The 27856-nt window shown below is 41.2% G+C and overlaps 1 protein-coding gene across 2 annotated transcripts; it reads left to right on the top strand.

The window, feature by feature from the left end:
* Positions 1-554: 554 nt before the first annotated feature.
* On the top strand, positions 555-27828 carry DNAJC8 (DnaJ heat shock protein family (Hsp40) member C8). 2 transcript variants are annotated; one of them, XM_059690562.1, is made up of 9 exons: positions 555-691; positions 3294-3395; positions 15475-15531; positions 19365-19437; positions 19949-20043; positions 21569-21640; positions 24493-24584; positions 25924-25999; positions 27014-27828. In XM_059690562.1, the coding sequence occupies exons 1-9, from the start codon at positions 614-616 to the stop codon at positions 27134-27136; spliced, it is 768 nt and encodes a 255-aa protein (XP_059546545.1). In that variant the 5' UTR covers positions 555-613; the 3' UTR covers positions 27137-27828. The 2 variants fall into 2 exon arrangements, with proteins under 2 accessions (XP_059546545.1, XP_059546546.1); XM_059690563.1 differs by having other exon boundaries at positions 556-691; positions 19365-19431.
* The last annotated feature ends 28 nt before the right edge of the window (positions 27829-27856 follow it).

Here is a 27856-nt window from a genome sequence, read left to right on the forward strand (position 1 = left end):
CAAACACAATAGGTCACATATTGTATGGCTGCATTCATATGAAATGTCCAGAATATGTAAATCTATAGAGACAGAACATAGAATGGTTGTCAGGGTTTGGGAAGTAAGGGGAATGGGAGAAACGGCTTAATTGGTGCCAGATATCCTTTCTAAAGGCCAATGAGTTGTGCACTTTAAAACGGTTAACTGGCCGAAACCGGTTTGCTCAGTGGATAGAGCATCGGCCTGCAGACTGAAAGGTCCCAGGTTCGATTCCGGTCAAGGGCATGTACCTGGGTTGCGGGCACATCCCCAGTAGGAGATGTGCAGGAGGCAGCTGATCGATGTTTCTCTCTCATCGATGCTTCTAACTCTCTATCTCTCTCCCTTCCTCTCTGTAAAAACTCAATAATATATATATTAAAAAAAGAATAAAACGGTTAACTGCATGTCGTGTGTGTTTGGCCTTAATTTAAAAAAAAAAAGGGGGGGGGCCTTCAGTTAGCGGTGTCAGGCTGGGCTCCGAGCCCTTTAAGGGTCCCCAGGAAGGAGGCGAGGCCGGAGGTGGGTCTGGAAGCATCACGTGAAGCAGCGCCTGCGCAGAAGAGTCACGTGGTGGCTGGGCCCGGGGAAAATGGCGGCTTCTGGAGAGAGCGGGGCTTCGGCCGGCGGAGGCAGTACGGAGGAGGCGTTTATGACCTTCTACAGCGAGGTGAACCACGAGGGATGAGTAATGACACCCGGGCGACCCCTCCTGGGCCCACTCTCCCGCCGGCGGAGGCAGGGGTCCTCCTGGCCTGGACCGTTGGGCGACTCCTCCGGTTTGGCCTTCGGGGCGACGCGGGGCCGGGGGTGTGTGTGTGCGTCTCTCCCTGATGGCTGCTGGGGGCTCCCCTGGGCCACGAAAAAGGGGTCTGGGCCCGACGGCTGCGGGTAGACTGCGATCCTGGCCAACGAAGCCTCGGGGCGCGCGTGGAGTTGCCAAGTCGGCGGAGTGGGGGCCGGCCTTCCTGGGGGCGACTTAACCGTCCTGGCCCCCGTTTTTACTTGTAAACGGAAGCACTCTCTACTTAGTCCTCCGTCATGCATGGTATTAGTGGTTACTTCTGCCATTCGCGAGTGCCAGGCACCATGCGTCATGCCAGGGAGGCATCTCCATGTTACAGATGACAAACCCGAGGTTTAGGGAGACGAAGGAATTTGTAACGGCTTGTGTCCTGTTAGGACAGGAGTCAGTTGGGTCTGAGCTTCGTTTGCTATCGCATTTCCAGCACCTACTACCTACGGTGCTTCAGTAAGTCTTTGTTGAGCAGGTTAATGAATGAGGAAATGAAGGAAAAGCGTACCATTTGGAGTCAGAGGCCCTCGGGTTGGATTCGTGCATGGCAGTTACTGAATTCTCTCACGGCGGTGATTTTGCAGATCTTATTTCCACGTCTGTAAAACGAATTAATATTAAAACGAGTTTTTACGAGGGTTAATGGAGTGAATATATAAGAAAGAGTTTCATAAGCAGCAGCGTCTCTCACGGCGGTTCTCAACCTGTGGGTCGCGACCCCTTTGGCGGTCCAACGACCCTTTCACAGGGGTCGCCTAAGACCATCCTGCATATCAGATATTTACCTGACGATTCATAACAGTAGCAACATGACAGTTATGAAGTAGCAACGAAAATAATGTTATGGTTGGGTCACAACATGAGGAACTGTGTTTAAAGGGCCAGAAGGTTGAGAACCACTGCAAGACTTAAGGCTGCAGATGGAGTCCGTTAAGTTGGCATGGATTTGCGGAGCAGAGTTGCTTCTCACCAGGCTGTGAGCTACTCAGAGTGAAGCACCGGGTCACGCTCATCTTTTGTCTTTGCTCTTTGTAACAGTGTGTTACGTAGTAGTTTCTCCCAAGAATTACATTTAAAAACGGAAATTAGCGCATATAGTCTGTCCTTTTGAAAGCCTGATTTCACGTGAATGTGTTCAGCAATTATAATGGAACTTGTTTCACTTACCAACTCTTAGTTTAAAAAGAAAAGAAAAGAAAAGAAAAGAAAACAAACAAACGAGTTTTGGTTTGTTTGAATTAGATGAGAGAAAACTTGTAAAGGAGGACCCTTCAATCGTCAGTGTGTAGTGAGCACCTGACATGTACCAGTGTGCTGTTTATGTGTGGCAGATACGGTAATGACCTGCAGAGAGAAAAGGCCTGTCTTCATTTCATTGAGCTTGCATTCTATAGAGAAGGATAAACAGTAAACAAACAGATATACAGTATAATGTCAGGTAGTGATTTAAGTGCTATGAGGAAAAATAAGCCTGAGAAAGATGATGGGGGTGAGGAAGTGGCATGCTATGTTAAAGAGAGTGAAGAGGGAAGATGCTGAGAAGGAACGGCTTCTTATGTTGTAGAAATGATTCCCAAAGTCATTTGATCAGAGGAATAAAGATGGTAAATAATATACCAGGCATTCATTTCAACCAGCATTCCAATTCTGATAGTGGCACCAAAGATGTTTTCCTGGGACTTCCTGGTGCCTGTTCTTCTTCTAATTGTCTTCGGGCCAGGAATTTTTCTAACTCTGTTAGCGTTAGGTAGGCAGAGTTATTTGCTCTCTCCCACATACTTTTTTAATGCTGCCTTTAATATATATTGCAGTGTAATTGCATTTTTTTTCTTTTAAAAAGTTGTAAATTAAGATCTCATGATGTACCTTGAATTGATTTCCTTTCCCCTGAGGGAAAAAGAAGACATATACTTACATTTAATCATAAGAAAATGAGGTTTTGTGTGTGAAATGTAGGCTATCTTTAAATTATTTGACAGCAGCCTATATATCTTATATTCAATAAACTTATTTAAACACATTCTTAAAAAGAAAAGTTGTAAATTAAGTATGAACACACTTGAGTACATCATCTATCGTTAGAGTGGAAACTGAAGGTGGTGGATGTGACTTTGAAATCTCTCAATGGTTCCTCTGGAATCAAACTGTTAAGATTAAAATTCTTATTTATAAGTTAGGTAATTGGGAACAACTCCGTTAACTTCTCTAAGTCTCAGTTTTCTTATCTGTAGAATGGGGATGATAGTATTTACTGTGTAGGATTGTTGAGAGGAATAAATACGTGTAAAGTTTTCATATTATTAAAATTAAGCAGATGGTAGCTGTTGTAATTATTCATCAGAATGGTTAGTAAAATAGCTTGCACATGTAGATACACAAATATTTGCTGGACATGTCAGTGAGTAACTAGTTAAGGTGACAATTCGGAATTTATTTTTAAACTTTACTAATGAAGTTCTTATCTCTTTTATTTTAGGTGAAACAAATAGAGAAAAGAGATTCAGTCCTAACATCCAAAAATCAGATTGAAAGATTGACCCGTCCTGGTTCCTCCTACTTCAATTTGAACCCATTTGAGGTGAGCGGTTTGATGTTGCTGTGGTGTCATGATGGGGAGCTTTGCATAGTTGCAGGCAGACTTACATCAGAACACACAACTAATTTGTATTATAGTTGGAATTGAACTGGGTGTTTTTATTGTGAGCAGAACCTGAGAGGTACCATGTTAAGGAAAAAGAGATAGTCTTTGCTCTATCAGATATTCTCCATCATCTTTAAGCAACCCAAATATATATGGGTTTATTTTCAGATGTAAAGGGATCACCAGCTTTGATAAATTTAGGATTTTCTGTTTACTTTGCTTGTTAAAATTTTCTGTTTCACCACAGTTCAAAAAATATGAAAAATCCCAACAGCTAAAAAATGATCACAAGATTTTAGACAAGGAGATAGAGTTTTTTGGTTTCCTTAGTTTTATAACTTTAAACTTTTCCTTTTTATAAAAGTAAATCATATTTCTTACTAAAATTTGAAATATAAAGAAAGCAAAAATAAACATTCATGTATAATTCTCCCTAAGAGAAAGTCTAGCTACTCTTTACTGTTTATATTTAAACGTTTTAATAGTTTTATTTAAAAATAAGGAGGATCATATGGATACTTCATGCTACTTATTTATTCAAGCTATTTTAAATGCGTTGTTACCTAAAATATAGTTTTTGCAACATGTTAAAAGACTCTATTATTTAAACAATTCTTTTATTGTACGATTTTTAAATTAGCTTCTACTTATTCACAGTTATAAATTGAAATGAATATTGTTAGCATAAAAATAACACTTATGGAGTACTTAAAAAACCCTCGTTATTGTGGTAAAAGATACATAATCTAAAAGTAACCATTTTAACCAGTTGTAGGTATAGAGTTAAGTGGCATTAAATATGTTTACAGTGTTGTGCAAACCATCATCACCATTTCTAGAACTTTTTCATCATTTAAAACAGAAACCCCAAACCCATTAAACAATAACTCCTCATTCCTCCTAACCCCTGTACCTTGGTAACCTCTGTTCTGCTTTCTGTCTATGAATTTGCCTATTCTAGGTGCCTCAAATAGTGGAATCATACAACATTTGTTCTTTATACAAATGTTGGCTTAGTTCACCTATACTGTTTTCAAGGTTCATCCATTGTTTCTGTATTTTTTTTTTAATAGTTTCTTTCTTTTTAGACACATTTTTATTAATTTTAGAGAGGAAGGGAGAGGGAGAGAGAAACATCAATTGGCTGCCTCCCGCATGCCCCCTACTAGGGGTGGAGCCTGCACCTCAGACATGTGCCCGATGGGAATGGAACCAGTGATTTAACTGAGCCGCACTGACCAGTGCATTGTGTCTGTTTTTCAAAGGCAGGAGCCACTGACTAGAATTGTCCCTATCTGGGGCCTATAAGGATTAGTGAGGAAGGGGCATGGATACTGACTGATTGACTGACTCTGGCTGGCCTGGTCTGCACAGCCCCTGCCCAGCCATGTCTTGTGTTGGAGGGGGGAACCTATCTTAGCAAAGTCCCCAGGTAATTCCTCTCACTGGGGTCACAGCTACTTAGGTCTACAAGTTGACCCCTTGGTGGGAACAGTGCCACCCTGCTTCCTTCTGTCACTGGCCCCAGAGTTTCTCCCTGAGTTACTAGTTGTTGGCAGAGAGAAGATCTTTTTCCTCCCCTCTCAGATCCTCCACCTTGAAGATATGTAAGGACCCATGTGTTCTGAGTGAGATAGTGCCTCCCACTTGCTCCCCAAGTCTTTGTTCTTTCCCACCCATCATTGTCCCCATTCTTAGTTCTAATAAAAGACAAAAAAAGAAGAAAATTTTTATTTTAAAATAATCTCAGATTTGCAGAAAGGTTGCAAGTACACTGTGAAGATGATTTCTTGAACTGTTTGCAACTTAGTTGGCAGTACATTTTCCCATCATCCTGAAATATTTTATGCTCTTCCTACAAATAACACTTCCTACTGAACCACAGTATAACCATCTAAGTCCTCAGACCACATTCAAATTTGTTCATTGTATCAATAATGACCTTTATAACAAAAAGATCCAGTTAAGAATCTCCTGTTACATTTAATTGTCATGGCTCTTTAGTCTTCAGTCTGGAACAGTTCCTCAGTCTTTCCTTGACTTTTGTGATCTTGACATTTCTGAAGATTACAGGCCACTTATTTTGTAGCAAGTCTCTCAGCTTGAGTTTATCTGATATTTCTTCATGTTAGAATAGGTTTATGCAATATTGGCAGGAATATCACAGAAGTGATACTGCATTCATGTCTTTGTAACTTAAAAAGTGGTACATGGGCCCTGACCGGTTTGGCTCAGTGGATAGAGCGTTAGCCTGCGGACTGAAGGGTCCCAGGTTCGATTCCGGTCAAGGGCATATGCCTTGGTTGCGGGCATATCCCCAGTGGGGGTTATGCAGGAGGCAGCTGATCGATGTTTCTCTCTCATCGATGTTTCTAACTCTCTATCCCTCTCCCTTCCTCTCTGTAAAAAATCAATAAAATATTTTTTTTAAAAAGTGGTACATAGTTGCCTGGCTGGTGTGACGTAGTGTTTGAGCATCAACCCATGCACCAAGAGGTTGCAGGTTCAATTTCTGATCAGGGCACATGCCCAGGTTATAGGCTCGATCCTCAGTGCGGGGTGTGCAGGAGGCAGCTGATGGATGTTGATTCTCTCCCATTGATGTTTCTATCTGTCCCTCTACCTTCCTCTCTCACAAAAATTAATAAAAACATATTTAAAAAAATTGGTACAAGATTTTGATTTATCCCATTACTATTCATGTTAACTTGATCACTTGAAGAGTTGCCTGCTTGCCCTGGCTGGTGTGCTAAGTGGTTATTGCTTTGGCCCATGCACCAAAGGTCATGGGTTTGATTCCCTGTCAAGGGCATGTACCTGGGTTTCAGTTGCATGCAGGATGCAACCAGTCGATGTGCCTCTCTCCCCACCACCCCCATTCCTCCTCCCTTCCACTTTCTCTGAAAAGCAGTGGGGAAAAAATATCCTCTCATGAGGATTAACAAAAAAAAAAAGTTGCCTGATAGCCCTGGCTGGGAGCTCAGTTGGTTAGTGTTGTTGTTGTTCTGATAATGCCAAGTGGTGAGTTCGATCCCCTGTCAGGGCACATAACAAGAAACAACCAATGAATGCATAAATAAGTGGAATAACAAATCTCTCAAGTCAATTAAAAAAATAAAAATAAGAGTTGCCCGCTAGGTTTTTTTCATGAAGTTACTTTTTTTCCCTTTTCTGTAATTAATAAGTATTTTATGGGGAAGTACTTTGAGATTGTATAAATATCCTGTCCTCAATCAATCAGAGTTTCATTTTATTAATTTATTTGTCAGTATGGACTTGGGGTTTCGATATTAGTCACTGGGTTATATTTAGATATTTATTTTGATGCTCAAATTGTCCCAAATTTGGCTAGTAGGTTACCTTTCAAGTGAGCTCCTGTCTTTTTAATATTCTTCATCATTCTTGGATTACTAAGCACTCTTGTACTTTTCCTGACCCAGCCTGAAATTAACTATTTCACAGAGGAGCCCTGGTTCATTTCAGTGAAGAATGGTATTTAAAATCAAGATTTGGCCCTAGCCAGTTTTGCTCAGTGGATAGAGCGTCGGCCTGCGGACCGAAGGGCCCCGGGTTCGATTCCAGTTTGTGGGCTCGATCCCCAGTTGGTTGTGGGCTGATGGAGAGGCTGTTGCTGCAGGAACTCAGGGACGCAGTGAGAGTGCGGGTGGGGGAGTTTACATGGAAAGAGGCCATGCACCTGCTGGGAAGCCACCACTCTCCACTCTCATTTCCTCTGGTAAAAATCTCAGATCCAAGCAAGACGTATGTCATAAATAAATCCCTCCCGAAGAGTCAGTGAAGCGGTGCCATGTCGCTGAAGCTCTTCATGTGTTTTCTGCTGGCTATTGAAAACAGGCTTCACCCCTAGTAGGGGGCATGAGGGAGATTGCCGATCAATGATTCTCTCATCATTGATGTTTCTATTTCTCTCTCCCTCTCCCTTCCTCTCTGAAATATATATAAAGATTTGAATGGCAGGTGTACTCAATGCAATTGGGATTTCTCTCTCCCAGATTCTATTGGTAGGTAGAGCTAAGGAGAGAGAGTGTATGTGTGTACATACATATTTACACCCAATTTTAATCCAACACCACGGTTTATTCTAGGTTTTTTCCCCTTCCATGTTTATATTTTTCTTCTCTAGTGAAAAATCTTTAATATGTATTTACTTAACTGACCCCCTACATGCAAATGATCTTCCATTACCATGCCTTCCCTTATGTGAATGCCCTCATCCCACTTTACTCTGACACCAGCACCTTGCTGCCTCACTGCACACCCATTCTCTCCACAACGGAGCTCAAAACTCCATGCCAGGTCATCCTTCCATGCGGTATGTTCCTCACCTGATTCTGGTTCTCTGTGCCCACCCTCCACCCCCAGGGGCTCTTTTCACTCCTCTTAGGCTGCAGCATCCTCACTGCCAAACAGGCACCCTTTCTACCCTCTTCATCTTACATGGGCTTTGAGTCCACACCCCTCTGCATGGAGTCCCTCTTCACTCTGCTCAGGTTCTAGCTCTCTGAGCCAGCCATACTTTACATAAGTGCTCTCTACATCCTGCTGGAGCTCCAACAGCTTGTATTGGGCAGCCCTTTTGCATTGGATGTCCTCCTGTGTGGGCATCTCCCCTACCATGTCCAAGCTTCCACACCCCATGCTAGGCCACTCCTTTGTGGAGATGGCCTTACCTGGACTCCGGTACCCTGTGCCAGACCGCCTTTCCTGTGGACACTTCTTACCCTGCTTGGTCTCAAACACCTATATTGGGGTTTATTCAATGGACGTGCCTCCCTCTTTCCTCTTGAGCTCTCGCACCCTGCACTGGGCCACCCTCCAGTGTTAACAGTCTCACCCTGCTTGTGTTCTAACACACTATGCCAGGATGCCCTCCTTAGCCTACTTCGGCATTCCATGTTGGTCTGCTCTTCTATGTGACTGCTCCTCTCACCCAGGTTGGGCTCTAGCACCGTGTGACTGGCCACCACTCCCAGTGTTGTCACTGTCTTTTTTTCTTCATTTCAGATGGGCTCTCACACTCTGCTCTGGGCCATCTTGACTCCCCACCCAAAGTAGATGTCTGCTTTGCCTGGCGCCACTTAATGTATTTGTATTACATTGCTCAGAAAGAGAAGGGGAAGGTGAAAACCTTAAAAAATACTTTTGATAAGATTTTGGGGAGGGTGGGCATAGGGGGAGATAATTTGAGGGGGTAATAAAGAACTTGATGATATGTTCTTTCTATCAACTTCTGTTAAGTCATACTTTTAAATTGAGCATAGTATATGAAAAGGGGACAAGTAATCATACTAGTATAACTTAGCCATTTATTTGTTAAGGTAATTAGGGTTTCTGTGGAGATCTGATTGATGAGGAGTGACAGATAATAGGACCAGTATGAAAAGCTAGGAGTTTAATGCCCTACTGGTTAATGTGGTTCTGGAAGTGGAACTCACTACTCCGTAGCTCCTGTTTTGACTATAGGAAACATATTTGGATGCATAAAGATATGAGGAGGTGGGCACACTTAGGAGGGTGTGAGATTGTATTTGAGTGGGCAGGATTCCATGCCTGTCCATTAGAACTTTTGTCTTTTCTATTTCATATAAATGTGCTGGTCTCTCTATAGGATGGGTGTCATAAAGTTGCTTTTTCTTGTTGTTAATCCTCACATGAGGATATCTTTTCCATTGCCTTTCAGAGAGAGTGGAAGGAAGGGGGAAGGAGAGAGAGAGAAACATCAATGTGAGAGAGACACATTGGCTCCTGCATGTGCCCTGACGGTTGGTGGGGGGAGGGGGGCGGTGCAGGTGGGGGATGGGGAGCAAACTTGCAACCCAGGTATGTGCCCTTGACCAGAAATGAAACTCAAGACCCGATGGTCTAACCACTTAGCTCACTGGCCAGGGTGTCACTAAGTTGTTTTTTAACACTTAAGTCAGAATTAGGTGTTCCTAATGATTTAGGAAATCAGTGATGTATTTTTTTTTAAATATATATTTTATTGATTTTTTACAGAGAAGAAGGGAGAGAGATAGAGAGTTAGAAACATCGATGAGAGAGAAACATCGATCAGCTGCCTCCTGCACACCTCCCACTGGGGATGTGCCCGCAACCCAGGTACATGCCCTTGACCGGAATCGAACCTGGGACCCTTCATTCCGCAGGCCAACGCTCTATCCACTCAGCCAAACCAGTTTCGGCAAGTGATGTATTTTTTATGTAACAACTATCAAAACATCTAAATCAGAGGTGGGGCACGTCTGGCCCATGGGCTCAAGAAATCATTTGGTCTGGTGCTGCCAACGCAACCACAGGTGGGACTCAAAATTCAATAAATATAGGAGCTTATTGCATAACAACAAATTTATATTAAGTAAGTTAATTATATTAAGTGAATGATGTTATAAATATCCAAATAACCCTTGGCAGAAAAAGTTTCCCTACCCCTGATCTAAATGAATCAGATTTTTCTACAGATGTAAGCAGACTGGTCTTTTTCTAGTAAGGAGAAATAATGCAGTAGTAGCTGTCCTCTCAGCTATCAATTGAAATGTAAATAGTCTTCCTATACACCACCTTACTGAGCAGCAGGTGGAAAAGGCAGAAATTAGTCTGGGAATTAGGAGTCTTATTACAGGAATCCTTTTCCAGGGAGCATTTTTTTTCCTTACTGCCATCTCAACAGCTCTGTATTTGAATACATTTCTTTTTTTTTTTTTTTTTAAATATATTTTATTGATTTTTTACAGAGAGGAAGGGAGAGAGATAGAGAGTCAGAAACATCGATGAGAGAGAAACATCGATCAGTCGCCTCCTGCACATCCCCCACTGGGGATGTGCCCGCAACCCAGGTACATGCCCTTGACCGGGATTGAACCTGGGACCTTTCAGCCCGCAGGCCAACGCTCTATCCACTGAGCCAAACCGGTTTCGGTTGAATACATTTCTAACCTTCAGCCATTATGCAGTCATCTTTCTTATGCATTCTATAATTCTTAGATTAAGAACTCTCTCCCGCTTCCTTCCATAAGCTCCAGTAGACCTGTGTCCCTGCTCAGTCCTACCTTTTTCATGTTCCTTTAAAAAACAAAACAAAAAAAAGCTTTATTGATTTCGGGGACAGGAAGGGAGAGGGAGCGAGTGAGAGAGAATCTTGCACGTGAAAGAGAAACATTGACCGGCTGCCTCCCACACGCACCCCAACGGGAGAACACACCCACAATCTGGGCATATGCCCTGACCAGGAATTGAACTGGTGACCTTTTGGTGCATGGGATGACACTCAACCAACTGAGCCACACCAGCTGGGCTCTTTTAAAAAAAATTTTAATTTAACTTTAAGGCTTCAGCAGATGGTACCACATATTTTATTTTCTGTTTATCTTGTTCAACACCTTGGAAATAAAGGTATTTAACCTGTCAGAGAATTCAGGTGTGATGTTAAGGCTGGATTCCTCTTTTAAGTCTAAGGCCCCAAAGAAGGAGACTTACAGTTTATTTGAGTTTGGGAAGTTATATAAATGCCACAGTCAAGCATTTTTGTTGCTGTATGATGATTAATTAACTCTTTGTGTTCCAAGACTGTGGGTTTTTCATTGCAGTATCCCCAAAGCCCGAGACACAGCTCAGAAAAATCTTCCAAGGATGTGAACATCCCGTGTGCTTCCTTAGAGCCATATTGGTAATGTGGCACTTATCATTTTTGTTTGTTTGTTTTTTTTTGAAATTTTATAAGAGTTTATTCGAGCCATACTGATAACATGCAGGGAGCAAGATCTCTAACACTTCCCGGCATTTATCATTTCTGTAAGGGTTACTTATTACTTGTCGATACCCACCCTGCTAGACCTTAAATTCCATGAAAATAGTCTGTGAGCACAGTATCTAGCAGTCCTGTATGCCCTAAAAGTTTGTATTCAATGTATAAATCTGGCTTCAAAGAGATTTGGGCCACAGGTAATGGTCATTGTCTTCACTGTGTTTCATGGCTACCTACAACTCTAAAAGATAGGAAAGGACTTGGATTAGCTTTGAAGGCACTCGGTGAATATTTGTTGCTGGTAATCAGTGCACACGTGCTATAACTTGGAAAAATACCTTTTTGTGTGTGTGTGTTATGTATTTATTTATGTAAGTATACATACCCTCTTCCTTTTTGCCAAATCATCTAAAAGTAAGCTGCAGACATTGTGACTCTTTATGCCTAAATACTTGAGCATTATCTTTTCAAAACAAGGGCACATTTCCACATAACCACAAAACATGACCACACCTAGGAAAAACAACATTATTTCAATAATATAATCCAGCCTAGAGTCCACTTGCAAATAGTCCCAATTGCCCAAAAAAATATAAATTATGGCTTTAAAAAAAACACTTAGGAACCAGTTTATGAATTATATTTGGCATGATTAGTTCTTGGCTCGTTTTATTGGCGGCTGTGTGTGAGTGTGGGTGTGTGTGCGCGCTCGTGAAGGTGGGAAGTTTACCATCCTTTCTCATTCATTTTGGACACCTTCTGGGGTTTGTTGGACTTTGGTTTGCTCTAATGCATTCCTTTTCCCCAGAACCAAGGTAAGGTAAAGTTCTCTGAATATTTGTGTACATACAGTTATCTCTCTTTATCTGTAAATCTTATATGGCTGCATTCTTTCTCTCTGAGTTTTTCCCAATTCCTTTCTCCCTTAGGAAGGTATGAAGGGGCACACTGACTCTTAAAAATTCTGTTTTAAAGTTCTTTCTCCCTCACCTCTGGTTGTATGCCTTGCATTTGAGAATGGGTATGCTCTTGTCATAACCTGCAAAGGTCTATTGAGCCCTGGCCTGTGTAGCTCAGTTGGTTGAGCATCATCCCAAGCACTGAAAAGTTGCTGGTTCGATTCCCAGTCAGGGCACATACCCAGGTTTAGGGATCGATCCCCAGTCAGGGTGTGTGTGGGAGGCAACCGATCGATTTCTCTCTCTCTCTCTCTCTCTCTCTCTCTCTCTCTCTCTCTCTCTCTCTCTCTCTCTCATAGGTGTTTCTCTCTCTCCCTATCCCTTCTTCTCTCAAATTAATAAGAACATCTCAAAAGTCTTTTGAATGTTATGGTTGATTCAGCTTCATTGCATACCAATAATTCTGCTATAGGTGGGCTGTTTGAATACTTTGAAAGCTTGCTATAAATCTTGACATTACTTGACAGGTTTTTCTAAGACCCTTTAAGCATCTGATTAAGCTTAGCAGATTACTTTTCAGTTTTAATTTCTCTGGTTTGTATTTTTCTTTTTTTGTTAATCCTCACCCAAGGATATTTTTTCCCATTGATTTTTAGAGAGAATGGAAAGAAGGAAGGAAGAGGGGTGAGAGAGAGAGAAAGAGAGAGAGAGAGAAACGATGAGAGAGACACATCAATTGGTTGCTTCCCACATGCACCCTGACCGGGAGCTGGGATTGAACCTGCAACCCAGGTATGTGCCCTTGACCTGAATCAAACCTGTGACCCGTTGGTCCCCAGGCCTGCTCTAACCACTGAACAACCAGCCAGGGCAGTAGGTATTTTTCATATCAAGATTTATTTTTTTCCTCTCCCACCTCCCTTAATAACTGATCCTTAGTTGATGTTTATCTCTCTCCCTCTCCTCTCTTTCTAAGGAAAAAAAAAAAAAAATCTTTTTTTTAATTAAATCTTTATTGTTCAGATTATTACATTTGTTCCTCTTTCCCCCCCCCCCCCCATAACTCCCCTCCTCCCAGTTCCCGCCCCACCCTCCGCCCTCACTCCCCACCCACTGTCCTCATCCATAGGTGCACGATTTTTGTCCAGTCTCTTCCCGCATCTCCCACACCCCTTTCCCCCCCAAGAATAGTCAGTCCATTCCCTTTCTATGTCCCTGATTCTATTATAATCAACAGTTCATTCTGTTCATCAGATTATTTATTCACTTGATTCTTAGATTCACTTGTTGATAGATGCATATTTGTTGTTCATAATTTGTATCTTTACCTTTTTCTTCCTCTTCCTCTTCTTAAAGGATACCTTTCAGCATTTCATATAATCCTGGTTTGGTGGTGATGAACTCCTTTAGCTTTTCCTTATCTGTGAAGCTCTTTATCTGACCTTCAATTCTGAATGATAGCTTTGCTGGGTAAAGTAATCTTGGTTGTAGGTTCTTGGTATTCATCACTTTGAATATTTCTTGCCACTCCCTTCTGGCCTGCAAAGTTTCTGTTGAGAATTCAGCTGACAGTCGTATGGGTATTCCCTTGTAGGTAACTGGGTTTCTTTCTCTTGCTGTTTTTAAGATTCTCTCTTTATCTTTTGCTCTTGGCATTTTAATTATGATGTGTCTTGGTGTGGTCCTCTTTGGATTCCTTTTGTTTGGGGTTCTCCGCGCTTCTTGGACCTGTAAGTCCATTTCTTTCACCAGGTGGGGGAAGTTTTCTGTCATTATTTCTTCAAATAGGTTTTCAATATCTTGCTCTCTCTCATCTTCTGGCACCCCTATAATTCTGATGTTGGTACGCTTGAAACTGTCCCAGAGGCTCCTTACACTATCCTCGCATTTTTGGATTCTTTTTTCATTTTGCTTTTCCGGTTGGATGTTTTTTGACCACGTGCGGGCGTGCATGTACAGTGCGATTGAAACTTCGTGGCCCATGCGCAGAAGTCGGTATTTTGTGGAAGAGCCACACTCAAGGGGCCAAAGAGCCGCATGTGGCTCGCGAGCCACAGTTGCTGAGCTGCAGTTTGCCGACCACTGCCCAAACCGGTTTGGCTCACTGGATAGAGCATCAGCCTGCGGACTGAAGTGTCCCAGGTTCGATTCCCGTCAAGGGCATGTACCTTGGTTGCGGGCACATCCTAGTAGGGGGTGTGCAGGAGGCAGCTGATCGATGTTTCTCTCTCATCGATGTTTCTGACTCTCTACCCTCTCTCTTCCTCTCTGTAAAAAATCAATAAAATATATATTAAAAAAAAAGTAAAGTTCTTTCAACACACACACACACACACACACACACACACATTCCCTTGCCTGTTTATCTTTGCATTTCTAGTACATAGCAGTGTATTCAGCAGGTAGTAGCTACTGCATAAAATACTTGAATGAATGTATGTATTTGTGGTAATGGGATTAGAATCCTCGATGAGGAATGTCAACACCAGGATACCCAGGCTTGGAGAAGAATAGTTAAATTTATTTTTTAAAACAGTATTGCTAAAAAAACAAAACAGATATTTATGCCATTTGGAATCAGACTTTCCTACAGGGGGGCTCAGGCATTGATGTCAGGTTTCCACAGGTGATTGCGATGTTCACTCTGGGTTGAGAACTATTAGGCCATGTAAATTATAGATATAAAGTGGCACCAAGTGGGCACTTCTCAATTGAGGTGAAAATCAGCCAGCCTTATTTTTTCCCTGTTGAGTTCTATGCTTTTTCCACATTTGCAAAGGTAAGTAGGGGATAGGAGGTGTGGGTACTTTTATTAATGAATGAAGGAGAAATACAATATTTTCTTACAGTTTGGAAATATGTCTCTGGGTATAAGGTAAGTTATTATTTTTCTGATGGAGTGAAAGTAACTACTGTATTGGAAACCTAAAACAGAATAGCTATTATTCTGTTATCGATTTGCTCATTAACATTTCTGGAGCATTTTTAGAACTGTGTGCCAGGCACAGTTCTAGAATGCTGAGTACTATTCTCTCTATTTTTTTTTTTTATTGATTTAAAAGAGGAAGGGAGAGGGAAAGAGAGATAGAAACACAATGATGAGAGAAAATCATTGATTGACTGCCTCCTGCACACCCCCTACTAGGGATCCAGCCTGCAGCCCAGGCATATGCCCTTGACCGGAATCGAACCTGGGACTCTTTGGTCCATAGGCCAACACTCTATCCACTGAGCCAAACTGACTAGGACTGAGAACTATTTTAGAAGTTGATTAGAATATGTATACTTATTGGGCATCTCTTAAATTTATGAAGTCTTTTAATTTTTTTTACAGTGTTGATTTTGATTCTTTCAGGTTCTTCAGATAGATCCTGAAGTGACAGATGAAGAAATAAAAAAGAGGTTTCGGCAGGTATAGTACTATTTCTCTGTAATGGACGGAGTTTGAAAATTTGAAAATGTAAGCATGTGATGGTTTTCTTAAGATTTGCTGTTATGACATTTGGGCCAACATTTAACTTTTTTTTTTTTTTAAACTTAAGGCTATGTAACTCAGATAAAAACCTTATAGTGACATAAAATCTTAAGTAATTTGATGGTCATAGCTCTGAATGGAATGAATTTTATATCCAAATAGAATCTCTTTAGCCCCTTAATTAAAAGGGAGAAGTACAAGTAGAATTGTAGTGCTTACATGGAGTCATGCTTACTAAGTCCCCTGGCTTCCAGGTGAGAACATGTTAAATGATTTGTAACAGTTCTTTATTCTTTTAAGACCCCATTCCTTAGTAATTCTCTTTTGTAAATTTAAATGACTATCCAGGAGATAACTGGTTTAATATAAGGAGTGCTTTGTAGAAATTCTCTAGGAAAAGAGATCCACAATGTCTGATTCTTGTTCAGTCTAATCCTATATCCTGTATAATAAAAGCCTAATATGCAAATTGCCCAAATGGCAGAACGACCGGTCACTATGACATGCACTGACCACCAGGCAATAAATGCTCAATGCAGAAGCCTGCTCCCTGGTGGTCAGTGCACTCAGCCAGAAGCCGGGCTCACAGCTGGCAAGCACAGTGGCGGTGGTGGGAGCCTCTCCTGCCTCTGTGGCAGTGCTAAGGATGTCCAACTGCCAGTTTAGGTGGAGAATGGGCCTAAGCTGGCAGTTGGACATCCCCTGAGGGCTCCCAGGCTGCGAGAGGGTGCAGCCTGGGCTGAGGGTCCCCCTCCCCCAAGTGCACAAATTTCATGCACCGGGCCTCTAGTGTTTAATAACTTGAGCTACAAAGTAGTTTTGAGAGTTGAGTAAACCTTCAGTCTTTCCTTCTGTGAGTTGAATAATGACACTCTCGATAATGTCTTTACAAATTGGATTTTCTATGTATTTCATGTTTTGTTTTGTTTTTAACTTTCCCCAATGTCTTTATTTCTGTTATGCACTACAGTTTTCAACCGGTGTGCTGCAAGAATTTGAAATACATGCAATACCTGACTATTTAGTCAGGGGCACTGACCTCTTTTCCCTTAGATTATCAAATAAAAAAATGATGACAACCAACACAACAATAGCCATTTGGTGTGAATGAATCAAAATTATACTTATTGTACCTGGTCAGTGTGGCTTAGTTGGTTGAACATTGTCCCATGTACCAAGAGGTTGCTGGTACATTTCCTGGTCAGGGCACATACCCGGATTTTGGGCCCCAAATCTAGTAGGGGGTGTGTAGTAGGCAGCTGATCAATGTTTCTCTCTCATTGATGTTTCTATCTCTCTGTCCCTCTCCCTTCTGCTCTCTCTCTAAAAATCAATAAAAAAAATATTTAAAAAACCTAGGATGTTAATTTAAAAAAATAAAATCATGCCTATTTCTTTTTTGTCAATTCGACCAAAAAATATATTTTTTGGTGTGTTGCAGAATTTAGTAATTAGTTTGTGTGCTACAAGATGAAAAAGGTTGAAAACCACTGTGCTACATATTTAAAAGGGCTTGACCAATGCTGAATATTATTCTTAGCTCCTGCATGACATCCTTGTTAATACCCAGTGTTATGCTTGCTTCTTTTTGTCTTTTGATGCTCATCCAAAGATATTTTTCCATTGATTTTTTTTGTTACTCCTCACCTGAGGGTATTTTTTCCATTGATTTTTAGAGTGGAAGTGAAGGGTAGAGACACACACAGAGAGAAAGATCGATGTGAGAGAGATTTGTCGATTAGTTGCCTCTGGCACATGCCCCAACGGGTTGGGACCAAGCCTGTAACTGAGGTATGTGCCCTTGACTGGAATTGAACCCAGTCTGCAAGCTGAAGCTCTATCCACTGAGTCAAACTGGCTAGGGCTTTCCATTAATTTTTAGAGAGAGTGGAAGGGAGGGAGGAGGGGGAGAGAGAAAGAGAGAGAGAAACAGAAACATTGATGTGAGAGAGACACACTGGTTGCCTCCTACACACACCCTGACCTGGGCTGGGGATCGAGCCTGCAACCGAGGTATGTGCCCTTGACCAGGAATCGAACCTGAGACTCTTTGGTCTGCAGGCCGATGCTCTAACCACTGAGAAAAACTGGCTACGGCATGCTTGCCTCTTGAATACAGTAATTGCCCCCTCATTGCTGACTCATAATCATCTTATGATCTGCTATTAAGCCAAGATGTTTTTTATCTTTGCCTACTTAATCTTTTCCCATTATGTAATTTTATAGTTTTTTTTTTTCTTCCTGAGTTCTCTGCACTTACATGTATTCAGTTTTTTTCTTTCTCTAAAATTTCAAGTTTGAACTGGGCAAGTTACTTTCAGCCTTTCTGTGTCTGTTAACCTTAATTGTGAAATGCACATAATAATGGTGTCTACCTTGTGGGGTTGTTAATGAGGGTTAAATGAGGTACTACAGTAATGCGCTAGAATAGGTCTTGTCATATATGTCCTCGTTATATGGTAACTGTTGTCAGTCTGGGTTAGACAATATGCTAAGTTATTTACTTGCATTATTTCATTTCAACCTTAAAACAACACAGTGAAATATAAGTACCTAATATAGGTGGAAGATGAGGCAGATAGGTTAAGTGAGTTGCTTAAGGTCTTACAGCTAGTACATGATGGAAGTTGGAATTAGACCCCGGGATTCTGTCTCTAGTAATGTAGGATTTAGCATTAGATTCCCACTTGCTGTCATTCCTCAACACAGTCCCTCTATTCCAACTAGTTGGTTTCTGTCTGTCCGTGGCAGTAGGTCAGTGGTTCTTAACCATGGCTGTCTAAAAGAATCAGCTGTGGAGATTTTTGTTTTTTATTTTGACTTAAAATTTTTAAGTTATAAGGATAAAGCAATGAACACCCATATACTCACCATCTATTTGCAACAGTTTGCTTCATTATACATATATTTTTGGCTTAATTTTTGACAAGTAAATCACAGACACCTGATACTCCAGCATGAATCTCCTTAAATAAAAAAGGACATTTTTTTTGGCATAACTACTTGTTACACCTAACAAAATTAACACTAATTCCTTACTATTATTTGATACCCATTCTAGTAGAGGTTTAACAAGTACAGATGCCAGAGACTCATTCAGAAGCTCTGAGGGTGGAAAGTAGACATCTGTATTTTTTGAAAGCTTCACAGGATTGGAGCACAGCCAGAACTGAGAACCACAGTTTTATATTAGAAGTTTTTTTAGGAAAGAGATGATGTCCCATACCTATTCCTTAGTGCTCAGAATAAGGAACCTAACAGGAACTTGGTAGTTTTCAATGTCCCTCCTCCCCACTGTGATCACAACATCTTCATAATACTAGGCTTACATTTATCCTCAACATTGTGATTAAAACCCTAAATGTTTCCCAGTTGTGCATCTACCTTTTGGTGCTTGAATTTTGTTAAAGACCAGCATTTCTGGGCATTTTATGATATTTATTAATTTAAAAAAAAATGCTTCTGGCCTGACTGGTATTGCTCAGTGGTTGAGCATTGACTCACGAACCAGGAGTTCACCGTTCAATTACCCGTCACGGCACATGGCAGATTGCAGGCTTGATCCCCAGAGAGGGGCATACAGGAGGCAGCCATTCAATTATTCCCTCTCATCATTGATGTTTCTCTCTTTCCCTCTCCTTCCTCTCTCAAATCAATTAAAAAATATTTTTTAAAAATGCTTCTGGCTAACAGTCTTTTTTGCCACAGTATCTTAGAGCTTTTGGGTTAAAGAATGCAGGCAAAGAGTAAATGTTCCTTTTCCCTTATAGTTATCCATCTTGGTGCATCCTGACAAAAATCAAGATGATGCTGACAGAGCACAAAAGGCTTTTGAAGGTATTTGTAAGTTTACCTGCTTCTGAATAATATAGTCAATGTTAGGGATGAACTGTTCCTTGTCCTGGATCAAGAAAAGAATATAATAGTTTTGTCTTCTGGTCATGAAGAAGCTGGTTTTCAGTAGAAGAACAGTTGTCATTCCAAAGCAAAATGTCGCTGTTTAAGCAATAGACCTTAAGTTTGCTTTGTTAAAGCTTCTGTGTGCCAACAAAGACTGTTACTGCATAGGATCCTTTTTTTCTCTGAACATAAAAAATAATTGGCCATGTTTTATCACTGGATTAAACCTGGATGTGGTGTATTTAGCCTTGAGTGTATATTTAATTTTTTCCAAGGCTCTCAAGGAAAGTCATTGCTATAGTTATATGTTTTTAAAATTAGTTTAACAACAGTAAATAATTTAACAAAGTAGGGAATGCTTTTAGATGGCACAAGTCCGTTTACACTGCCTGAGTATAGTTCAGACTTGCAGAGGGTGTTTGCAGAAACAGTTAATTTCAATGTTTTGCATTAGCTGTGGACAAAGCTTACAAGTTGCTACTGGATCAGGAACAAAAGAAGAGGGCCCTGGATGTAATTCAGGCAGGAAAAGAATACGTGGAACACACTGTAAGTATTTATAGAGCTGCTGTGTTTACAGGAAGTATTAGCAAGCCGTGGGCATCTTGTAGAAGGGTAAATGTTAACATAGCAATGCCTACTGTTGAAATTGTGATTGCATATGTGGTCTCCACCACTTTGCTGTGGTGGTCCTGAATAGTGTGTGCCTAAAACTATTAATTCACGCCTAGACCTCAGGATGAAGAGTGGTTAGGACGCTGCTCCGACCTCTTTCCTTACCAGTCCCGTGTTGTGGAGAGATGGCTTTTTGTCCTCTCTTTACATGTCACATTGCTCCGTTTGAGAGTGGAGAAGTGGAGCAGCCATGGTCACACTTGACCCTTGATTTTTATGCTTGTCCCTGTGAAGGGGTTGGAACATGGGCTTGAAGTAGGCTGGCAAGAGGATATGAGTAAATTTTTTAAAAAGGAGGGCTACCTGTTTGTATTAACAACAGGGAAGGACTCAGTTGAAATAAATTTAGTTAGAGCTGGTGTTGTTATTTTTTCATTACTGAAATCTGAGTGGCGGGAAATATTAAGGTGGCTTGCTTGAGGTAAGAAAGGTCTTTGTTTAATTTTTTACTTGCGGGACAAGACTCTTGAGACCATTTATAAGGGCTATTTCAGTCGGGAGTGAATATGGATGTTTTCTTTGAAGAGCTTTGGAATCTAAAACAGAACTTCATAACCAATAATAATAATGACTCCAAGTTTAATGAGGAAAAGGAGTAAAAAGAGGAGATGGACGACCATAATTATATCCTACTGGTCTTGTGTTGGAAATGGCACGTGTAGGCCCAATTCTGAAAAAAATCAGAAAAGTACCTGAAAATTTGTACTTGAACCATTGTAGTAGTTTCCTTTCATCTGAATTTTGCTTGTAAAGGAGCCACCCTCAGTCTTTCTGACCACAAGGTGGCAGTGGGGCCTTTCTGAGCTTGGAAAGCACTGCTTTTTGCTGGTGTAAGACACTGAGTGATTGCTTAATGGAGTGATGTCATTCTGTGTGGATGAGTATATTTGATTTTTTTGGGGGATTTCAATAGTTGCCAAAGTGGTAAAAACACCAATTAACATGATGTGAAAATTATTGGTGTAAAGGGGTTTCACAGTGAAAATAAAAGAATGCAGTTGTAGAAATGCCAAAAACAACACGCCAATATTTATTCTGTAGCTGCTTCTAAAACTTGACACACAATGTTTTCTTTACTAAACACATAACCACAAACTGTGAAAGATAAGTGGGTGATGTGTTGAATTCATTGGATCTGGCCTAGGATTTGATGAGTGGGGACAGCTCCCTCATGGTCCCATCATCCTGCCAGTCGACTGGATTTAGAGGAGGTGAGAGAAAGAACCCCTTGCTCCTAGTTCTTGCTGATTGCATTGCTGTTTTGGAGGGAGGCTCTTCTTTTCGCAATGGAAACTTATTGTGGTGCGTATAGAAAAGTACACATAACCGTGTGTGCAGGCTCGTGGGTATTCTTAAATTATGAGTGCTCATTTTTTGATGAAAACAATTTTTTTTTTAGGTGAAAGAGCGAAAAAAGCAATTAAAGAAGGAAGGAAAACCTACAAATGTAGAGGAGGATGATCCAGAGCTGGTGAGTTAAATGAGGGAAAAGCCACCTTACCTGGTGTGTGTGGGTTCACTGGTGAGTTAAAGAGAGTTAAGTCTAAAGAATGATGCACACATGCTATAAACATTTATTGAGTATATATTGGAGTTTGTAGTTGACTTTATTTTATGAAACACACACATGAAGCATTATCTATAGTTTTTAGTACTTTTAATTTCTTTTGAAGTACTTGTGAAATATAGAGCAGAGTCCTAGATATTTATGATTTTATTCCTAATCTTTTCCAGATATCTCACCTGTACTTCATTCAATAGCAGTTATTTTAGGGACTTATGTTTATTGAATTTTTATAAAGCATTGTACTTAGTTTTAAAAGAAACAGTAGCCATTTTTATAACCATATTTATGAATTTCTGTGATATTTAAATCACACAAGTATAGTATTAATTGCAACTGGCACAGACAGCTTTGAGAAAAATCACAGATGACTCTTATTTTCATTTATTTATGTGTTGATTGATTTTAGAGAGAGGAAGTGGGGGAGGGAGAGAGAGAGACAGAAACATCGAAGTGAGAGAAAAACATCTATCAGTTGCCTCCTGCACGTACCCCGGCCGAGGATTCAACTCGAAACCTGGATATGTGCCCTGACTGGGAATCGAACCTGCCACCTTTTGGTGTATGGGATGACCCTCCAATCAACTGAGCCATGTCAGCCAGGCCACAAGTGACTCTTAAACAGCTGTCTATGAGCCATGAGTTCATTGTGCTCTCTAGGTAATAATTTACAGAGTTATGGAGAGCATTGGATAATCCAGTAGGTTATTTATTGGAGATTGGTTAAGCGAGAGATTCTACTTAAATATTTGTGTCTTTTTGCCTCTTTAGTCTGAAAAATTTAAAGTCATCTTAATCTTGCCTCAACTTAGGTCAGCATGTAAGTTATCCATATACCTATCTTGGTTTTAAAGATTTATAGAGAAGAGGCTGCCTTGCTAGGGAAACTTCTTTGCAACTTCTCTTGCTTCATTGATTTTGCTAACAGTGACTGGTCCCATCATCCGGACAGTAATGTTGCTTGAGAACTACTAGGCTATATTTTCCAATGGTTACCTATTTTGGGTTTACTCTCTTCCAGTATTTTAGTTTTTTTCTCCTCAGTCTTATTTTCTCTTCCTTTTAATTACCCTCTGTAGTCTTTTCTGAAGGCCCTCTTACAAATATTCCTTGGTTCTTCTAAGTTGTTAAGAACGCTATTTTTTTTTTTTTAAAATAAGTTTTTATTGATTTTTAGAAAGAGAGGAAGGGAGAGGAATAGATAGAAATATCGTTGAGAGAGAAACATCATTGATCGAAGCTATCTCCTGCATGCCCCCTACCTGGGGATCGAGCATGTATGTGCTCTGACTGGGGATCGAACTGGTGACCTCTTTGTTCCTGGGTCAGTGCTCAACTACTGAGCCACACCAGCCAGACAAGCACCCTAACTTTATGTTAGTTGTCTTTTTTTCTGATTATAAAGGAACATATGCTAATGATAGAAAATTTGGAAAAAGCAGAAAACTATAAAATATTGACAATCACCAGTAACTGTTCACCCAGGAGAGTTTAGAGCTTTTAAAGATGTTAAAATATTCATGACAGACTCTTTTACTCCTTTGATGTTTGTCTTTATTAGAGATTGGAGTTGGTGAGCACTGCTTTCATTGTGGACAGTAACAATATTATAACAAGCGAGAAATTTTTGGGCTCTTTTACTTACTTTTCTCTTCATATATTACTCTTTTCCCCAGTGCCTCTGATTTTAGGATGTAGGTTCTATGAAATCTGCATGATGAGTTATTTTCTAACTTTCTTTGTATATTTAAAATACTTCATATTTGGAGGGAAAGTTTTAGAGATAGAGTTCTGTTTTCTTTCCTTTTTTAAAAAAAATATATTTTTATTGACTTCAGAGAGGAAGGGAGAGGGAGATCGAAACATCAATAATGAAAGTGTCATTGATTGGCTGCCTTCACGCCCCCTGACTGGGGACCAAGCCCTCAACCTGGGCATGTGTCCTGACCAGAACTGAACCATGACCTCCTGGTTCCTAGGTTGATGTTCAGCCACTGAGCTACGTCCGGCCAGGCAGAGTTCTGTTTTCTATCTAATATGTTAACTCTTTCTGACTCTTCCAACAAGGATGTTGCCCCATCCTCAGAGTTCAGAGTAGAGGAAAGGAGCAAGAAGGGATAAGCCTGCTCTTTCTAAGAACATCCAGGAAGTTGCTACATCACTTTTCCTATTATCCTATGGGCTGAAACTTAAGTTACGTGGACCTCACTCTGCTACAAGGAAGCCTAGGAACACAGGCTTTTATGTTAGGTGACCATGTGCCTGAAGGTAAGGGATTGTAGATGGAGGGAGAGGAGATAATGAGATGGGTGGGGGTGGCAATTACAGCCCTGCCACAGTTAATAGACCCCTAAGACTGGTCGTCTTGATAACAACTTCATATCTCTAGTATCTAGTCTGGTGCCTAGCACAGAGTAATTATAAAATTTTTGTGAAAAGAAAAAGAAAAGGAAGTTAATTTTGGAAGGTCTTTGGCACAAAGGATCCTCCAAAATCTCAAATGGTTGTGATGAGTAGGTAGTGCTTTTTACAAGAGCAAGTTTCCTATGTATCATCTGATGGTGAAAGTGGTGGAAATATCTCAGAGGTGGATGTGTTATTTATCTCTCGAGAGCTTCATTAAGTGGTTCTCTCTGAAGATCCTTTTCTTTGCCTAGTTCTAGTCTGCTTTTGTTTTGGGCTCCATCTGAAAGTACTTGATTCAAGTAGTTGGTAAAATAATTTAATTTTATTTTCTTTGGTTCTTAACTTTCTTGTAGTTCAAACAAGCAGTATACAAACAGACCATGAAACTCTTTGCTGAGCTGGAAATTAAAAGGAAGGAGAGAGAAGCCAAAGAGATGCATGAAAGGTATATATCAATATATTCACTTAAACCATATTTAAATACCTAGATTAACCAACATTGCTCTTTGGGGATTTTTCCAAAGAAGGAATAATGTAATAGGTCATTTAAACAATTATCTAAAATAGTTATCTGAAACAGCCAACGTTTTGAATCACAAGGGTAAGAAATTCTGACTTTGGGAAATACTGAATAGACCTGTCCACAGGGAGTTTATAATCAGGGGTGCTGTGTACTTCCTTCCTGATTTCTTGGAGTGAAATAGGCAGTTATTGAGGCCGTTGTTACTGAGGCCAGAACTTTTTGTGTCTGGTGGCTGCAGCTTTGGTGAGTTGTAGTATCACACACACACACACATACACACACACGTATGTATAATCACATATACAATGTCTATTGTCCTAAAGTATGTTTCCCTGGCTCATCAAAAATCTTGAGTTTACTGGTAACTTAGTTTATGTATTTTGTGGCGTGGATTGGTGTTAAGCAATAATTAGGTTTTGCTAGTTGAAGTTGTATGAAATGTTCTTCTTTTGGGATAGGATTTTGTGCAGAGATCCTTTTGAGTAAGAACCTCTGTAATTGTAATGGTCATTCCACTGAAGTAGGTGGCCTGGGTTCTCGAGATAGTTTGTCAGTGGCTGAATGCAGAACCTCCAATTAGGGTTGGCTGATGATCTTGTCTATCTGTGTAATGAGAATTTATCTCTTCCCCATAGTCTTATCTGCATGTTTTAAAATGAGACATTTATGAAACAACTTAAATTTATTTTATTTCTTGTTGACAATATTACAGATGCCCCCCAATTTTCCCCCTTTTACCTCCTCTATCCCTCTCCTCCCAGCCCCACCCCAGGCCTTAACCACACTATTGTACTTCGGGCCCTTTTCAGATAGCTATCTTTGGTTGTGTTTCTTTTGTTGTTTTTAATCCTCACCCAAGGATATTTTTTCATTGATTTTTAGAGAGAGTGGAGGGGGAGAGTCAGAGAGAGAGAGAGAGAAATATTGATGTGAGAGGGACACATCTATTGGTTGCCTCTCAGAGATAGAGAAACATTGATGTGAAAGAGACATATCTATTGGCTGCCTCTTGCATGGGGATTGAGCCTGCAACTGAGGTATATGCCCTTAACCTGAATTGAACCTGGGACCCTTCAGTCTGCAGGCTGACCTTCTATCCACTGAGCCAAACTGGCTAGGGCAAGACAGCTGCTATCTTTGTAGAATCCTAGGAAATCGATTTACTTTATATGTTTGCCTCTGTGGGGAGATGCTTTAACTTGTATAGTTAGCACACACTCCTAAGTATTGTATAAATACCACAGTCTGGCTTTCCTCATAGGAAGCGACAAAGGGAAGAAGAAATTGAAGCTCAAGAAAAAGCCAAACGCGAAAGGGAGTGGCAAAAAAACTTCGAGGTAAATTTCCAAGGTGGTCAGGGAGGGATTCTTATTCCAGAGTAAGAAAACTTCCCAGCAAAGAAACTTGGTTTCCGGGGCATTCCCAGGATTGACTGGAGCTGACAGTCAGGGAAATGGGATATGTGGGAAGAGTGAGCTGCCTTGCCTCAGCCTCCTGTGAGCTCTGTAGCCTTGGCAAGGGCAGTGAGGATCCCGGAATGGTGTCTTAGAGATTGTGGTAGGCACACGCTGCTAAGTAGGCTCAAGAAAAATGGCCTGCCCGTTTAATTTAGGGGCAGACAAGGAGAGGTGCCCTACTTAGAGGTCTTTTAGTAGAAACCGAGGTTCTTATGGACCCAATGTCCTGCCTACAGAGAGACTTCTGGTTTCTGAACCTGACTCCTCTTTGACACTCTAGTTACATCCTTCAGGTGCACAGCTAGTTATCTGAATTGCGCAACACTTGGTCTCAGGGTAGGGATTGGCTAGCCAGAGTTGATGACTTTGTACCATGCATGCATGAATAAAGAGAAGATGAGTAGGCCCCTTGATAAGGAGGAAGAAGTCCCCAGTGGCCCTCTCAGTACAGCTGGTGCTGGCTTTGAGCCTCCATCCAAGTGTTGGTGGGAAGTAGGACAGGTGCAGGGAAGGAGTGGCTGTGTTATACTGGCTGGCCATGTGGCTTCGAGAAAATGATTTGACTTCTCTGAGCCTTGGTGTTGTCATTTGTGAAATGCTAGTGGCACTGTACACAGATCAGTCAGCTTTTTGTGAGGATTAGAAATAGCATATGCTAACTGTCCAGCCCAGAGGTCCCCAACAAAGAGTGGCCTCATTGTTGATATGAGCATTACTCATTTTGTTTTCCACTTCTGACCTGCGGCTGCCTTATCCTGCCTTCTAGGGGTGGTATGACTTTCCTGGGCAAAGGCTTGTTCCAGATGCTGAGCGAGGTTACAGGCAATGGCAGAGCAGGTCAGGCCCTTCCTCTTATTGACTAGTTTCCTTTCCTCCAACCACTTTTGTGTTTAGGAAAGTCGAGATGGTCGTGTGGACAGCTGGCGAAACTTCCAAGCAAATACGAAGGGGAAGAAAGAGAAGAAAAATCGGACCTTCCTGAGACCACCGAAAGTCAAAATGGAGCAGCGAGAGTGATGCCTGGGCCACAGCCACGGACCTTCCCCCACTGTCTCCCACCTGCTCTGAAGGACTCATTCTTTCCTCCCATTTCCCCCCAACATAGAATAGTATTTGCTTTTTAGGCCATTTTGTTTTCAAAACAATTTAATATCAATCAGAGTAATTCTTTTGTACATTGAAATGAGGGGCTTGGTTTAAAAAGAAACCTTCCTCCAGCCCTTACCCCTAGGCCAACCAAGATTGGAAGGTGCCACCGCTGGTGCTGCCTTCTCCACCCTGTAACTTAATGTTTTGTACTTCACTGAATTGTCATGGTTAGAGACTTCGTGTATAGTTTGTGGAAATCATCCAATTAAACATATTGCTTAAAATGGTGTTGCTGTGACTTCAGATCCAAGCCTGGGCCACCTGGGGAAGCCCCTTTGCCTCACTGTCTCGCTTCTGGGTGTGGCACCCTTCAGAGCCACAGGTCAGACAGGGAAGGCAGTGGGCACACAGAGCAGTCGCTTGACACCCTGACATCCTGGGGTGTTAGGCATGTGTTCTTCCGTCTGACTGGCCAGTCTGCGTGGCATGAAGCTCTGCGCCATCCAGACCTGCTCACTTCCCAAAGAGCTTGCTGCCCTCCATCTAACACCATTATGTCCTAGCCTGTCTGCATTCATTAGTGATCGATTCTGTATGTGTAATAAATTTTTATACCCTAACCATTACTGTAGTCTTAGGTGTTATTCC

The sequence above is a fragment of the Myotis daubentonii genome, chromosome 3, assembly GCF_963259705.1.
Source record: "Myotis daubentonii chromosome 3, mMyoDau2.1, whole genome shotgun sequence".
In the NCBI taxonomy this organism is placed as follows: Eukaryota; Metazoa; Chordata; class Mammalia; order Chiroptera; family Vespertilionidae; genus Myotis; species Myotis daubentonii.

Coding starts and splice junctions, on each gene's coding strand:
- DNAJC8 (XM_059690562.1), top strand. CDS start 614: ATGGCGGCTTCTGGAGAGAGCGGGGCTTCGGCCGGCGGAGGCAGTACG. Junction 19,438..19,948: donor AAAGGCTTTTGAAGGTATTT/GTAAGTTTACCT, acceptor GTTTTGCATTAG/CTGTGGACAAAGCTTACAAG. Junction 26,000..27,013: donor AGTGGCAAAAAAACTTCGAG/GTAAATTTCCAA, acceptor TTTTGTGTTTAG/GAAAGTCGAGATGGTCGTGT.